Below are 15,777 nucleotides of genomic sequence, written 5' to 3'. Positions count from 1 at the left end.
TAATGGATGTTACAAAGTTACGTGAGGATTAAGGCGAACTCCTAATAATTAATGACACTTCCAAAAAATACCAAATCCTAAATTTACAATGAGTAAAATAAATAATTATTAAATTTTGATTTCAATAATTATTTGTGATAAAACTTGATTAACTATTTAAAACAGTTACAGATGATTAGAGATAACTCCATTCTACTTAAACATACCAACCTGAAGCTGCTCCTTTATTTATGATGATACCTTTATGATCACCTCCTGCAATGTGAATTATGCTGCTACTATCTACATCTGCTTGCTTCAATCTCTCCATTCGGATAGTTGTATGTCCCTGTCCTTTCTTGGTAGGGGTCATTACTATGTGCTCTGGATAGATAAACAAAAAGACTACATAAAAAAAGCTTTCTTTAACTCCTGCTTCTGCTATATAACATATATAAATAACAGTCTTGTCATAAGTTTTTTCTTCATTAAAACTTATCAGAATTAAACTATGTTTTCAATACTGTTTCAAACATATGAAACTTGTTACTATTTCTAAAATTTCTTGGATAATGAAAATAAATCTCTTAAGAGTTCCAGCTAAAAACCGTTTAATAACATATATAATTTTTGTCTCATTAAAAATTCTGGTGTTCGATGATAATTGTGAGATGTTCTAATAGTATATAGCATGTAGTGGTATCAGGGACAAAGCTCATATCACTTAAATTTAATTATATATAGAAGCTATGCCAATTGTTTTTTGCTGAGATTCATAGCACCTTCAGGACGTACAAGGAATGAGATATCTAACTCTGAAAACAATATAAATTGATTTGCTAAGGACAAGTTATCTGAACTAGTCCACTTTTTCTTCTCAACCGAGTGTATTGCACTTCATGAATGTGGTTATATTTCAGTTGTTGGAACTGTATAACTGATCTGGCCTAGTTTAATATTACAGCTTTCTGCATCATGCAGGCTTGTTCCCTGATTCCTTTTCAATGTCCTGTAAGATTGATACTCCCTCTAAACTCTGAAAACCTTTTCATAATATTTGTTTATTAATTATTACGGAATCTCGGGAAATGCTCTGTATATACAAGTTATTAAATTGTTATATTATATACAAGTTAATAAAATGTTATTAAATTGTTAAATATTGTGTCCACTTACTGTGACATTATCTACATTACTGTCATTTTTTGTTTGGAACACATTAAAAAAAAACGATTTTTTGAGGTTCAAAGTGGAAAAGTTTCCAGACTGATGTACAAAATTTGCACCAATTTTAAGACTCCATGCATGACAGATAACACCATCTATGGGGAGGTTAGTGTACCAGTTTCAACTCTAAAAGTTAGACTGGAAACTTATGGAACCACTCTCATATATGCTTGGGAATAAAGTAAAGCTCTAAACCCACAAGATGTTGTGCCATGAAACAGAAACGTGCACTCAATGTTTTTTTTTTTTTTAAACACCCACTGAAGTTTCACACCTTTTCTGTATATTTATGTATGAGAGATTTGTGTTTAGTTACCAAGTAGTCAGAGAGTAGTACAATGAAACGTGTTGTGCACAACAATCTCCGTCAAATGGTTGCAGAGTATAAATAAATTATACTTGACAAGAAATTATATTCTTAAGTTTAAGGTTTCTGTGGCTTGTAGTTTCAATGCTTTTGTGTCTGCAAATACCACATGCAACATGAAATCAGTATTTAATTACTAATTTTGCATACCATTTTCTGGTATGCAACTGCTGAATTCCATGTATGGCAGTTTAGTGAGTTGCCAGTCCTAATTTATGTGCCACATTTTCTCCACATTCTTGAAATATTCTTTTTGAAAGATTTCTCCAGATTGATTCATATATCCAACATATGCCACAAGAACAGAAGATTTTGTACACTCCTGGTCATTTAGGAGGTGCTGCTGCTGTCGACAGCACCATCCCTCCCTTCTTTTCCTTTCTATCCTCATAGAAAACATTATATCCTTCCATTTCTATTCCAATCAGGATATCATTCTTATCCAACCATGTTTCATTTATTCCAACAATTTTTGGGCAAATAAACTCGATCAATGAAACCATTTCATCTCCCTTATTTCTGATGCTCCTGTCATTTGTAAATAAACATAGCAATTCATTTTTAGGTCTATAACCAGTCCTGCCTATGCCACTTGTAGGTTGTGATTGACCCACACTTAACCATTCCCAAATGCTTTTATCACCAATTACCCTATCTATCTCTTCAGACTCAACTACATCACGTACATCCCAGACCATCCATTATCATACTGACCATCCACATGCATTCACTACTTCCAACATCCACACTCCTTATATTGTGTCATATATCAAAATAAAGGGCCATTTATTGTATATAGAGAGAGATCTACGAAGTTTATTAAAATTTTACAAATTTGTAAAATATTTATAAAATAAATATAATTTTCTATTGTGGCACACCTATGATTGTTTAATTAAAGGGAAATTTAGATAATTATATTTAGAAAAACTGGTCCCCAATGCTCACCAATCATGGAATTCTTTTATCATAACGTTTTCTGGTTCCAATTAATCACACTAAGTGGACACTTACTCCACGTGAATTTTGGCTCAATGCTATTACCTATTAAACAAAAGTTTAGTGTGTACAAATGTAAACTTTACCTATCAACGAGGGACGAATATTCTGGGTGTGCTAGGTGTGCGATGCTCATCCACGAAATATCAGTATCACCGATATTATATTTTTGGATTTATTCCCGTTAAAGACTCACCCAATTGTTTGCAGACTTCACACGCGATTCCTAAAATTGAACACAATATTATACTGTACTAATGCTTCATTGTCCTCTTCACGAGGATAATAAAGTATTAGTGCTTCATGAAGAAGGCGCTTTCGCCGCGTAAACATTGCGCCACATTCGCATTAATAGCCCGGGTGTGTGCTTTCAAAATGCATGCACCTTTGAGCCATTCTAAAAGATGTAAAGAGGGCGCAGCGTGTCAAATTCTTAGTGATGTATTATTTTTAAACCACTGAGAAGGCATGACTAGGTGAGTTAAATTTTGAGTTTGAAAGCATCTAGCGGCCGTGATTGGTTATTGTGTCAATCAATCCAATTGAATGTTTGAGTTGAGAGATTACTATATCCGATAGCGTTATTACAAACAGCTGTTACACATGTTTTCTGGAACTGAAAATTTAAAAGTGAATGTTAGGAGAAAAATGCTAATTCTTTTTTCTTTTGCTTGTGCAGTATAGCATCTGTTGAGGTTGCAAAGTTTTTTTAACTGTATAGAGACATTTTTATTCTAGTCTTCGGAAACAACAGACAGTAAAAAATATCTATTCCTGAATAAAAATGAATATTCTGTGTATTATAAGATGTTGTTGATCTACAGCAAAATACCAGTATATGTAAGATTGATAAGACAAAAGAACCGCTGATACTAAAAAACACTAATGAATTTAGGATTACCGAAAGTGTGGATAATTCCGATAATGATTGGATGTTATGTATACTGAGTCTCAGTAAACAAAATAAATTTCTTGGAAAACGGAGCAAAATACACACAAACCAGAGAAATACACATAATATGTGCAACAAATTTTACGAGATGATCTGCTGCTCCATCAAACCATATTTATTCTTGCAATACTTTTCTCTCTCTCTCTCTCATAAGTTTTTTTTTTTTTTAATTATGCCGTCATAAATTCACTTATTCATGTTTAGAATTGTGCTAAAAACTATTAATTCCGAATACCTTTTTTCCCCCCCAAGAATTAAAGATTATTAAAATCGACGCAAAATGAAAATAATGTATTTCTAGTTAACATCGACAAATAATTACATAAAATAAAGCTAAAAGACGTTTATTGATGTAATTATTTAATTAAATCAATAATTATAAAAATTTATCGATGTAATTATTTGTCTCCAAACCCCCCCCCCCCTGGAAAACATGACAGCACACCCAACCAAAATGATCATGCAACGCCACTGTTATCAACAATCAAACTGAAAGTTCTCTTAAAATTATCCTAATTTTCCAACACACTAAAAAAAAAAAACCTGGGATAATGCTGCATTATTTTCTGAACCTCTAGATCATATCGAAAAAGCATTAAATAACTTTCTATTTACCTGTTTATAGTTAAAATTTTATACATACACTTTTATAAAACTATTTAACTTTGCTGATTACAGAAGCACTGCTAATTAATATGATATTTAAATTAAAATCAAAGTTAAGATTGTCGTAAAATTGTATAATATCTGTACTTTTATCATTAGTCACCTTTTTTTCCAATGCTTATAAGGAGATCATTATATCCTGCAAACTGCTAACTTACTAATTACTTATTATTTCTTTTCTGGTAGTAATCTTGTAGTAAAAACTTACTAGAAAATGGAATTTTCTAGTAAGTGTAGCAGGAAGAGAAGATGTAGGAAGAGAAGAAGTAGGAAGAGAAGTGTAGCAGGAAAGCAGGCGCAGAGTGAATTTCAGGCAACCTAGTATGAGAAAGAGCACAACAAGATACATAGTTCAGGTGTTGCAATAAGCCAAAGGATGCAAATAACATGCATGTACAAATTATCTCAATGGGCACAAGATAGGTAATTATTGGGGGTAGTAGAGAGGCTTCAAATGTATTGATACAGATAGAAAAGAGGAATAGACAAGGAATTGTCGATAGTGGATAGAATTATACATCTACTATGAGATAAGTAATTACCTAAAACAGTATGTGATAATAGGAGATTCAGAACTAGACAGTGATGGATCTCATAACAGAGAATTTATTGATAAGCAAGTAGCTACTTTTGCTTCTGATTAGTGAGGAGTGATCATATAGTCATGAATTCAGAATTGGCTAAGTATATGGAGTTTTCTGTTAAGAAGGCTATGTGAAACTACACAGCCAATGATTATGACAAACACAGAAAACAGATTTTAGCAGTGCTATTGCAAAAGAAACTGAATAATTCTCCATAGTTAACCTTGTACATGAATTTGCAGTTTGCATGCTGTTGAGAATAACAAAGCACCTAGCATCCTTCCTTTAGATTTCCTAGATGAGGAAATGATCGTATACTACTTCCCTGTTTCATTAAGAAGTCACAAAAAAAAAATGCTGCAGAGGAAACAAAGAAAAGTGATCAATAGCATGGTAAGAAAAGCAACATCAAATTATGAGAGGAAATTAGCCAAGTTGGCCAGAGTAAATCCCAAAGACTTCTTCCACTACTTGCAAGATGATTATAGAAAAATAGCTCACATGAAAACAGATGACAGAAGCAAAGGAAGAAGCTGAATTACTAAGTGATTACTTTGAAAAGGTATCATCCATGTGAAGATAATAGAGTGAACAATGTGACATAGAGATATCTTGGTGTTCAGGACAGGACAGGATATGGGATTAGATGCAAGCTTATGCAGTATGAGAAAGTGCAAAAAAAATTAGAAAGAAAATTTTCAATATTGGAAGAGTCCCAATGTAATGGGGAAAAAAAAGACAATTCAAAGTGAAAAAACAGCTGAAAGGAGGCTTTTATACCTGCAAGAAGGAGGTATAAAATTATAGATTGGTCACTATCTCAGGAATGATAGTTAGGTATTGGAAAAGTAGGTTGAGGTCAGAATTCAGGAATATGATACTTAAATAGGGCATCTTCATGAAGGGCATGGTTTACTTCAGTAATTTACTGCCTTTCTACCACACATACCTGCGCTTAATTAGAAACTTCACAGAAATCAGTGGTTTCCGATTGGGAGGTATTGACAGTTGCATGCATATCATATATGTGCAACTGTATATATGTGTGCAATTATATATGTGCAACTGCCAATACTGATCCTTTTCAATTCTCTGAGATATGGGTCAGGGAAAGCCTTCATTAAATGCTGAAGTTAATTGCTGCACACAGGCAGTTCTGCTTGTCTGTACAATCCTACTAAGATGACAGCAATCTCATTCCTGACAGACTCTTAGGACCACAGTCATACCTCTTAGACAAGCAACGTAAATTATTTTTCCACTGATTAAACATCTAGGATAGCTCACCTTTTGAGAAACCAGTCAACTCTACTGTTTTCAAAATTGTGGCTCCAGCCAGATGGGTATCCACAATAAGCCCTTTATTCAACTCTGAAAGATCCTTTGTTTTTCCTATTGTGATGAACATTATTGAAGATTACTGACCAGCAGAAGTCTTAAATAGTTGCCAAGAACATGTAGTGATGCACATGATCAAGTATTTTGCATATATACGCTACGTAAGTGATGTTTTATCTGCATAAAGGTTTCTAATTCAGTGGCCAGTATGTGTACAATAAAGTGGAGTTAACAGGCTGTGGGTTAGAATTTTGCCATATACAGTGATTTTCTTTAGGTGGAAAACTAATTTTAATGTCTGGTAGGAACACAAACACACCTGCTTATTGGAATCCTGAAGTAGTAGCTGAAAAAGTTTCTCATGTTTAGTCTAGAGCAGGTTTACTGCTTTTTGTGGATGAGAACCATACAAAAAAAAATAAAATAAAATAAAGTACACTATGCACGTGGATAGGTTTATGTGTTCGTCAGACATGTTGTAATAGATTTCACAGTATGATATGAATACAGATGGATAAGAAAATAACTATTTATTAACTTAAAAGCTAATATTTCGCTGGTATTATATCCAGCATCTTCAGAGCACACAATACAAAGTTTGTTACAAATGCAAGACAACCACAATCCGGTTTAACAGTGGGGGCTAGAAAAGTAATTGCAGCGTGCAACACAAGACTAAAGTCCTAATATGGCACTATCTAGGTTATAAAAAAAAAAAAAAAGGTTCAAAGTTTTGAAATAGTAGTCCAAATGATAGTCTTAGAAAGTTTGAAAAAATAAAATAAAATAAAAAATAAAATAAAAGTAATAAATATTAATTTGGTCTTAGGATGACTGTCTCCCAAATCTTTAGTAGATTTATACAGCCATACTTGTTAAAGGTTGGAGTAGGTTTTAAGGCTTCTGTTGATTCCAGGAACAACCTCTCTGACTTGTAGAAGCTTCTGTGTATTACTTTTGTTTCTTTCCAATTGATCCTGTGTGTAGAGGTATCCAAAGCATGGTCTGCCAGACCCGACTTGCCATAGCGAAAGTGTTGGATACATTTTTTGTGTTCACTGAGGCGGATGTCCACAGTTCTTCCTGTCTGTCCGTAGTAGGCTTGATGGCAAGAACAGGAAGAACTGTGGACATCCACCTCAGTGAACACAAAAAATATATCCGACACTTTCGCTATGGCAAGTCGGGTCTGGCAGACCATGCTTTGGATACCCCTACACACAGGATCAATTGGAAAGAAGCAAAAGTAATACACAGAAGCTTCTACAAGTCAGAGAGGTTGTTACCGGAATCAACAGAAGCCTTAAAACATACTCCAACCCTTAACAAGTATGGCTGTATAAATCTACTAAAGATTTGGGACAGTCATCCTAAGACCAAATTAATATTTATTACTTTTATTTTATTTTATTTTTTCAAACTTTCTAAGACTATCATTTGGACTACTATTTCAAAACTTTGAACTTTTTTTTTTTTTTTAATATATACATAACCTAGATGGCGCCATATTAGGACTTTGTCTTGTGTTGCACGCTGCAATTACTTTTACTAGCCCCACTATTACACCGGATTGTGGTTGTCTTGCATTTGTAATAAACTTTGTGTTGTGTGCTCTGAAGATGCTGGATATAATACCAGCGAAATATTAGCTTTTAAGTTAATAAATAGTTATTTTTTTTATCAATCTGTGTTCATATCATACCGTGAAATCTATTACAACAAAGTACACTATGATGCTGATGAACTTTGCAATGGCATTTGACAAATACTGCATAGAAACCTATTACATGAACTGAAGCAAATGGGGATGAAACGCACAAAGCTTGCAACATGGATAAAAGAAGAGTCAAAGAATACTATATGGAAGAGAAGAATCTAAGGGAAAGCAGATGACCAATGGTGTGCACAAGACTGTACTTTGGTTGTTGTTTAATTTATACATTAATAGTATAGGGAATATATGATCCACAAACTAAAGATTGCAAAATAAGTACATCAGTGCTATGTGTGGACAAGAAGGTAAGGAGAAATCTGTCCATGTGTTTAAATACTGAAGGTTGTAGTCTTTGCAAAAGACAGTGAGGAAGGCTATTCAAAAGAGGTAAATGGAATAAAGGAGGAAGAAAAAATTTGGTTCACTAAATTGGGAGGTGAATGTTCACTAGTTAAGTGAATATCTGCCTCCTCCTTGTTCTTAGTTGCAGAAGAAAGTAGAGGAATGACAGTGGCTAGTATGACAGAACACTGTCCATGAAAATACCTGTAAAAGAAGCATAAGGCAGAAACTGAACATCTTTGAGAGCAGAAATGGAGCAATTCTGTGGAGAGAGTAGTCATCAATTAACTTAGAGTCACAATCTTAGAGTCTTTGGGTGCATCACCCCAAATGTGTGAGCAATATTTGAGATTGGGCAGATTTGGGATTTATACAGTGCATATGGACATTATCAAAAGTAAAGTATACCATGAGATCTTTCTTGTGAGATTACTGTTATTCTTATTACCAAAGATCTTCAGAGACTCACTGAAGGAAGAAACATATCACAAACACCAGTTGTCGTAATATTTTTCTCGACTTCATTCACACTACCTATACTCACCACCTCCAAAGGAAAGCCAATTACACACTGCTCTAGGAGAGAAAAATCTAGCTCTCATTCCAGCAATGAAGTATGCTCCAGATTTTTTTCATGACAAGGTAATCTTCTTTAAGCAAGTCAAAGATTACACCATGGGCTCCCCCTTGGCACCACTTTTATCAAATTATTGCAGAACATTTGGAAGAACATCTCTTCACTACTAATGTCCCTTATCCCTCCATTTGGTTTCATTACGTTGATGATATGTTTGCCATTTGACCCTACACAAATGGAGAATTACTTTCTTAGATAAAATTAACAGCCTTTTCCCCTAGAATAAAATTCAGTAGAAAAAGAAATAATGGAGACTTTCCTTTCTTGGATTCACTAATACAGGGAAGTGGATGGTTCTTTTCCATTTATAAAAATAGAAAAATATTCACTACCCTTCCCAAAAACTTTGAATTGTCAATACTCCTCCCCATGGGACAGTCATCTTTTTCTAAGGAAACACTCAGACTAGGATTTTTTAAATTTTATTTATTTATTTATTTTTTATCCCATACACGAGAGATACAAGCATATTACTGTCGTCTGTGGAGTGCAAATGAAGACTGAGATAGAAGTTTATTGTTTCCTTTCTTTTAGTGTAACACGGTCACCAACATTCATTTTAGAAATTATGGACTTTACAACTGTGTTATAAATGATGACCTTAATATGAAGGTCGAAACGTCGGAAAATTAAAATAGTTATTTATAACACAGGATCCTGTGGCTAATAGAAACTCCATTTTGTTAGACCATTTTATAAGCTTCAGAAAAACGGATGTAATCCATATGTTCTGATCGTTGATCAGTCTGGCCAAAATAGGAGACTGCAGGAACAAGGAATGTGGTGCACTCCTTGGTGAGCCAGGCGAGGAAGTTTTGTCTTTAGTGGAAAACAGGATCAAGAAAATCTTGTCAATTCAAATTCAAAAGTCAATAATTTCTAAATTAAAGTTTTTTTTTTTTTTTTTTTTTTTTTTTTTTTAAGAGTCTCAGGTTGTAATTGTTTTCACAATAAAAGAGGAAGAATAGAAGTGGTCTGTGTGTTCGCAATTGCACAGTAAAGGGATGCTGAGCAGCTGCTGCTGCTCTTGAATAAACAGGTGCAACAGAAAGTGGAGGAATGATGGTTGCCAATTAACTAGAGCACTGACCATGGAAGTACCAGCAGAATAGACACAATGCAGAAACCTGTCTGTGAGATAGAGGTGGAAGTGTATCTGTAAGGGAAGGGATCATCAATGAGCCTAAGTGCTCACCTTTGGACAGCATCAAGGATTTCAAGGGAAGTTTTAGGTGCACCATGCCAAATATATGAGTAGCATTCCAAGCATAGCAGATTTGGGATTTGTATATGGTTGAGTTGGTTGGGTCAAATAGCCTCTTGAATGAAGAGAATGCCTGGTTTCTTGGAAGCTAAGGAGGCCATTCATTGCGATGTGTTACAATCTATTATGATTAAAATCTATAAAACCCGTTTCCAAATAGATATTTTTCATTCATATTACAATACACATCTTAGACAATTATTCTCCTACTAATAGCACATCCTGATACCGAGAACGTTTTCCATTCCTTACATAAAAGAAATGGAAAAACATTTCTGAATACATTTCAAAAGTTTGTAAAAAATTTGAATTGACAAGATTTTCTTGATCCTGTTTTCCACTAAAGACAAAACTTCCTCACCTGGCTCACCAAGGAGTGCGCCACATTCCTTGTTCTTGCAATCTCTCCTATTTTGGCAAGACTGATCAACGATCAGAACATATGGATTACATCTGTTTTTCCCAGGCTTATAAAATGGTCTTACAAAATGGAGTTTCTATTAGCCACAGGATCCTATTGAACAACACAAAAATTCTTCACAAAAGTTCTTTCAAATATGAGAGCCTTGTCAACAAATATTATGAAGCTCTTTGCAATCAACCTAAACTTAGGTTGATTCAACCTAATCTAATTGGAATGATGGCCCAAAAATTTCTAAATTTTTGGAAACAGCGACTTGGAACTCCCACCAATAACCCAACGTTTATTTGTAACATAAATCTGAAATACCTACAGAAACAATTTCTCTCTCTCTCTCTCTCATATGCATGTAATCATATACACAAACTCACATGTATTCCCAGGATGACTTATTCAGCATGTCTTACATACGAGGGCGGTCTGAAAAGTTCTTGGCCTAACAATGAAAAAATGAATTTATAATTTCAAACTTATTTTTATTTTTCAACATAATCTCCCTTAACACTAATACATTAATTCCGGCGATGCTCCAGTACCATTACCCCGACCCTGTAGTGGTTCTCAGTAAGATCTGCAAAATACCACTCTACAGCTGCAATCACCTCCTGATTTGAAGAAAAATGCTGACCAGCAAGGAAGTGTTTTAATTTTGGGAAGAGATAGAAATCAGAAGGAGCCAAATGTGGGGAATAGGATGGATGTTCCAACAATTCATAGTGCAGATCCTGTAATTTTCCCATTGCCAAAATACCTTTGTGGACAGGTGCATTGTCCTGATAAAAGATGATTTTTTTTCTTCTGCAAAGCAGGTCTTTTCACGAATTTTTTCATCCAGTATGGTTAAAAGATCGGAATAATATTCCACGGTTATTGTTTTATCCTTTTCAAGATAATTAATAAACAAAATGCCTTTAGCATCCAAAACACCGATGCCATGACCTTTCCTGCTGATGGAACCGACTGGCTTCTGTCCACTGTTTTGACTGCTGTTTGGATTCTGGTATGTAATGGTGAATCCAAGTCTCATCCTTAGTAATAAATTGATGCACAAAATCAGTTTTATTCTTGTTAAAATGCTCCAAGTGATCCGAGATTTTCATGCGTGTGAGTTTTTGATCTGCCGTGAGCAAACGCAACACCCATCTTGCACAAAGTTTTTTCATTTGCAATTCTTCGTGCAAAATATATACTACACGTTCTTTTAAGATGCCTATAGTCTCAACAATTTCACACACATTGACTCGTCAGTCATCCAATACCATATTTAGTTGGATGTTGCTATAGTCCTGGGAATGTGGTGATGAAGAAATGTATAAACAACTTGGATTAGTGAACAAAGGAAGGGTAATTATTATGGTGGTATAGATTGGAATGAAGAGAACATTTGGGAATAAGGAAAATGAATCTCTCAAGAACTCAAGATAACTATCTCAGGCAGCATGTAAAGAAAGGCATGCGAGGATCAAGAGTTCTAGATCTCATCAATTCATCACAGGATGTAATTGTTAGAGGAGTTTCACATTTTCCTCCAGTTGGTGAAAGTGATCATGAAGGATTAATCACCTGTGTTGTGTAATCACCTTGCAAAATTCATATGTAGACTTTTGCGAGGAAAGAATATAAGGGTGTATATAAGAATATAAGGGTGGTGATTATGACAAGCTTAGGAGACAACTTCGAACTATAACATGGAACGAGGAGTCGAGTGGTAAGGAAATAAATACTGCATGGAAACTTACAAAGAAATACATAACAGCATCAATGTACGAATGTATCCCAAAGGCCAAAAGGCTGAATAAGATAGGTGTAAAATGGATGAATGTGAAGCTTAAGCATGAAATCTGGAAAAAGAAAGTACTTTGGAGGAAGTACAAGATGAATAATGGTAATCAGTCACATGAAGAATATAAAGAACAAGCCAGGAGAGTGACTCAGTTAGTAAGGAAAAGAAAAGTAGAGCATGAACAGAAATTAGCAAATCAGGCTAAGAAAAACCCTAGAGAGTTTTTTTTTTTAGATATGTGACAAGTAGAAGAAAGAATGATCATGGAAAAATGATGGAAGAAAGTGGTAGAATGGTAACTGCTGCAGAAGTTACCATTCTACCATTCTATTGAAGAAGCTTATCAATTTATAAGGGTGTTTCACATCCTGATCAGGGTGGAATCATGAGGAACTTAAGTGTAGAGGACATAGGAGAGGATAGCTTAATTGTGAGTGAGCAGGTATTTGAGGAAATAAATAACCTTGATGTTAATAAGGCGACAGGATTTGATGACATATCACCACACATCTTAAGGGAATGTTCCAGGGAACTGGCAGTAGCATTGGCATGCCTGTTTAATAAGAGTTTTGCAACAGCACAGGTTCCAAGGGAGTGGAAGGAGGGTAAAATTGTTCCACTGAATAAAGATGGTGATAAAGCTGTAGCTTCAAATTATAGGCTGGTCTGTATATCTGGAGTTGTGGTGAAGGTCCTGGAGAGATTGGTGAGAAATAGGATACAGAAATGGGTTGATAACAGCAGTATTCTCTGTGGTTATCAGTATAGGTTTGTTAAGAGGAGATCATGTTTCACTAACTTACTTATGCAATATAACAAGGTGACAAATACCTTGGGCAAGTTGAGTATGATGGAGCAATATCCCAGAAGAGGAAAGTCACTAGTGGTATGTCTTATGCTTGGTGGGGATATATTGTTGGAGGTGGAGGAAATAACAGATCTTGGGGTGGTAGTGGTGGATAAGGATATGAAATTTAGAGGACACATTTCCAAAATTGTGAGAACAACACAATGAATTCTGGGAATGATGCAGAGGACACTGAAGAAATAAGGAGATTCTTGTTATTTGTATAAGGCAGGCCAGATACGGACTACTGTGCTTAGATTTGGTCACCTGGTTTACAAAAGGATGAAGAGATGTTGGAAAGGGTCCAGAGGTAACTGACCAAGATGGTTTCTGATCTCTGGAATGTTGAATATGAGGAAAGTTTGAGAGGATGCAATATACAGAGTCTAGTGGATGATAGAGACATACAAGTTGGTAAGGGTTGGTAAGGTAAGTTGTATAGGATCAATGTTGAAGAGGTTTTTTTATAAAATGGTGGGAGATCAGGGGAGAACAAGGTCACCTCTGGATGCTGTATAAGGAGGATGTGAACATGGGAGTGAGAAGCAGGTTTTTTTGCATGCAGAGTTGTGGAATGCTGGAATTGTTGAATGGAATGCTGAGACTGTGGTGTCTGCAGAGAATTTGAATGTGTTTAAGGCACGCTATGATGAGCTGTGTGTATGAAAATGGTGGGAGATCAGGGGAGAACAAGGTCACCTCTGGATGCTGTATAAGGAGGGTGTGAACAAGGGAGTGAGAAGCAGGTTTTTTTGCATGCAGAGTTGTGGAATGGAATGCTGAGACTGTGGTGTCTGCAGAGAATTTGAATGTGTTTAAGGCATGGTATGATGAGCTGTGTGTATGAAAAAGGGACCTCCTAAATGAGTCTTTGACTCCATGGGGTCTTAGGATAATAATAATAATACATTGTAATTTAGTTAGTTTTATCCTATGTCATGCAGGTAAACTGATGCTAGTGTCAGCAAACTGCAGAGACATATTGTTAAGTATCTACTATCTTGATGGTACAGCCACTTGAACTAGTGCAAATAGTAATGAATTTTTGTAGCTACACAGATTTAAGTGAATTAATTTAGGGTTTGTGACTTGCTATTGTGACCACAGGCTATTGCACACATTGAGTCTGAGACTGGAAACCTGCACAGAAAATGCTTTTCATGTGCACATGAGCCAGAAAAATTAGAGGGAATATGGAATGAACATAGTTTTGCTGTGATTCTGCATGATGGTTGCAGGAGGGATGGGCTGTATTTGGTATTTTATCTATTTTATATGGGTTGAAGCAATAAAGTTCCTTGTGTCTGCAGTTTAGCCTACTTTGGACAGACTGGCAGATCAGTTAACATCCACCTTAAAGAACACAAAAATTACATCCGAGATCATCTGTATGGCAAGTTGGAATTGGCAGATTATGCTCTAGATCAGTGATGGCGAACCTTTTTACCCAGGTGTGTCAAACATCATTTTTTTTTAAATATTGACGTTGTTGATGTGCCACTTGCATACATGCATTATAAATTAAGCTACATAATCATAGACGGTGACTTATACATATCATATTAGGCTATTTATTTAATAGGACATTGATATAAAATCTATGAATTCATATTATACAATTAATTTAATAAACTGAAATAATATGAATTCATAGATTTTATATCAATATCAAATTGTTGCTGCGTACTGGTAGAAGGTTGCTTTATTATTATTATTATTATTATTATTACGGGCAACTCCAGGGAGTCATTAGACTCATCGAGGGAGGCCCCAAAACATTTTCATCACAACTATTCGACATTCATACAGTATCTATCATACCTCGCCTTAAACTCATTCACTGTCACAGCATCCACCACAGACTCAGGGAGCGCATTCCACTCATCCACTACTCTAAAAGTAAAGAACCCAGCTCTAACACCTTTACTAACCACACTTTTGCCCAGTTTCCATGGATGTCCCCTAGTCCTCCCACAACCAGCCCTGTTCTCAAAAATATCTTCTGAATTAATTTTATAGAAACCCTTCAGTAATTTGAATGTCTCAATCATATCTCCCCTCCTCCGCCTATCAACCAATTTTTGCAACCCACAAATCCTCAACCTGTTCTCATACGGTTCATTCCACAGACCTGCTATCATCTTGGTCACTCGCCTCTGGATCCTCTCCACCTCCTCCCCATCAAGAAGAAACCTAGGTGACCAAATCTGAGCACAGTAGTCGAGATGAGGTCTTATCAAGGCTCGATACAGAGGAACAATAACCTGCTTGTCTCTGCTTGTCAACGTATTCTTCAGCAACCAAGTGATTTGATGAGCTGATTTGGCCACTTTTGCAATGTGTCCCCTAAATTTCAATTCCTTATCCACCAACACTCCTAAATCTCGTGCCTCATCAATTTCCTGGAGCACGGTTCCACCAATGCAGTAAACTGCCTCCCATCTTTTCACCCCAAAATGCACAACCTTACATTTTGCCACATTAAATTGACATCCATTCTCCCTAGCCCAGACCTCCAATCTATCCAAATCATCCTGCAAAATTTTGACGTCATCTGCATTCACTATTGCCCTACCCAACTTCGCATCATCCGCAAACAAATGAACTGTTCCTCTCAGATCCTTTCCTATATCATTTATGAACAAATTAAACAGCAG

The 15,777-nt window shown here is 35.6% G+C and overlaps 1 protein-coding gene across 1 annotated transcript in view; it reads right to left on the bottom strand.

Annotated features, from left to right (window-relative positions):
- LOC150100200 (uncharacterized) overlaps window positions 1–15,777 on the bottom strand; it is a 260,605-nt gene that overhangs the window by 230,446 nt on the left and 14,382 nt on the right. The window contains exon 2 of the mRNA XM_090403094.1: window positions 211–363. Coding sequence (XP_090259220.1) covers window positions 211–363 — 153 coding nt within the window. The remainder of the gene's footprint in view (window positions 1–210; window positions 364–15,777) is intronic.

The sequence above is a fragment of the Typopeltis vanoorti genome, chromosome 13 (assembly GCF_054136105.1).
Source record: "Typopeltis vanoorti isolate ZY-2024b chromosome 13, IOZ_Tvanoo_1.0, whole genome shotgun sequence".
Classification (NCBI taxonomy): domain Eukaryota; kingdom Metazoa; phylum Arthropoda; class Arachnida; order Uropygi; family Thelyphonidae; genus Typopeltis; species Typopeltis vanoorti.
The sequence above is the reverse complement of the archived record's forward strand: the minus strand, read 5'-3'. Positions and strand labels throughout refer to the sequence as shown.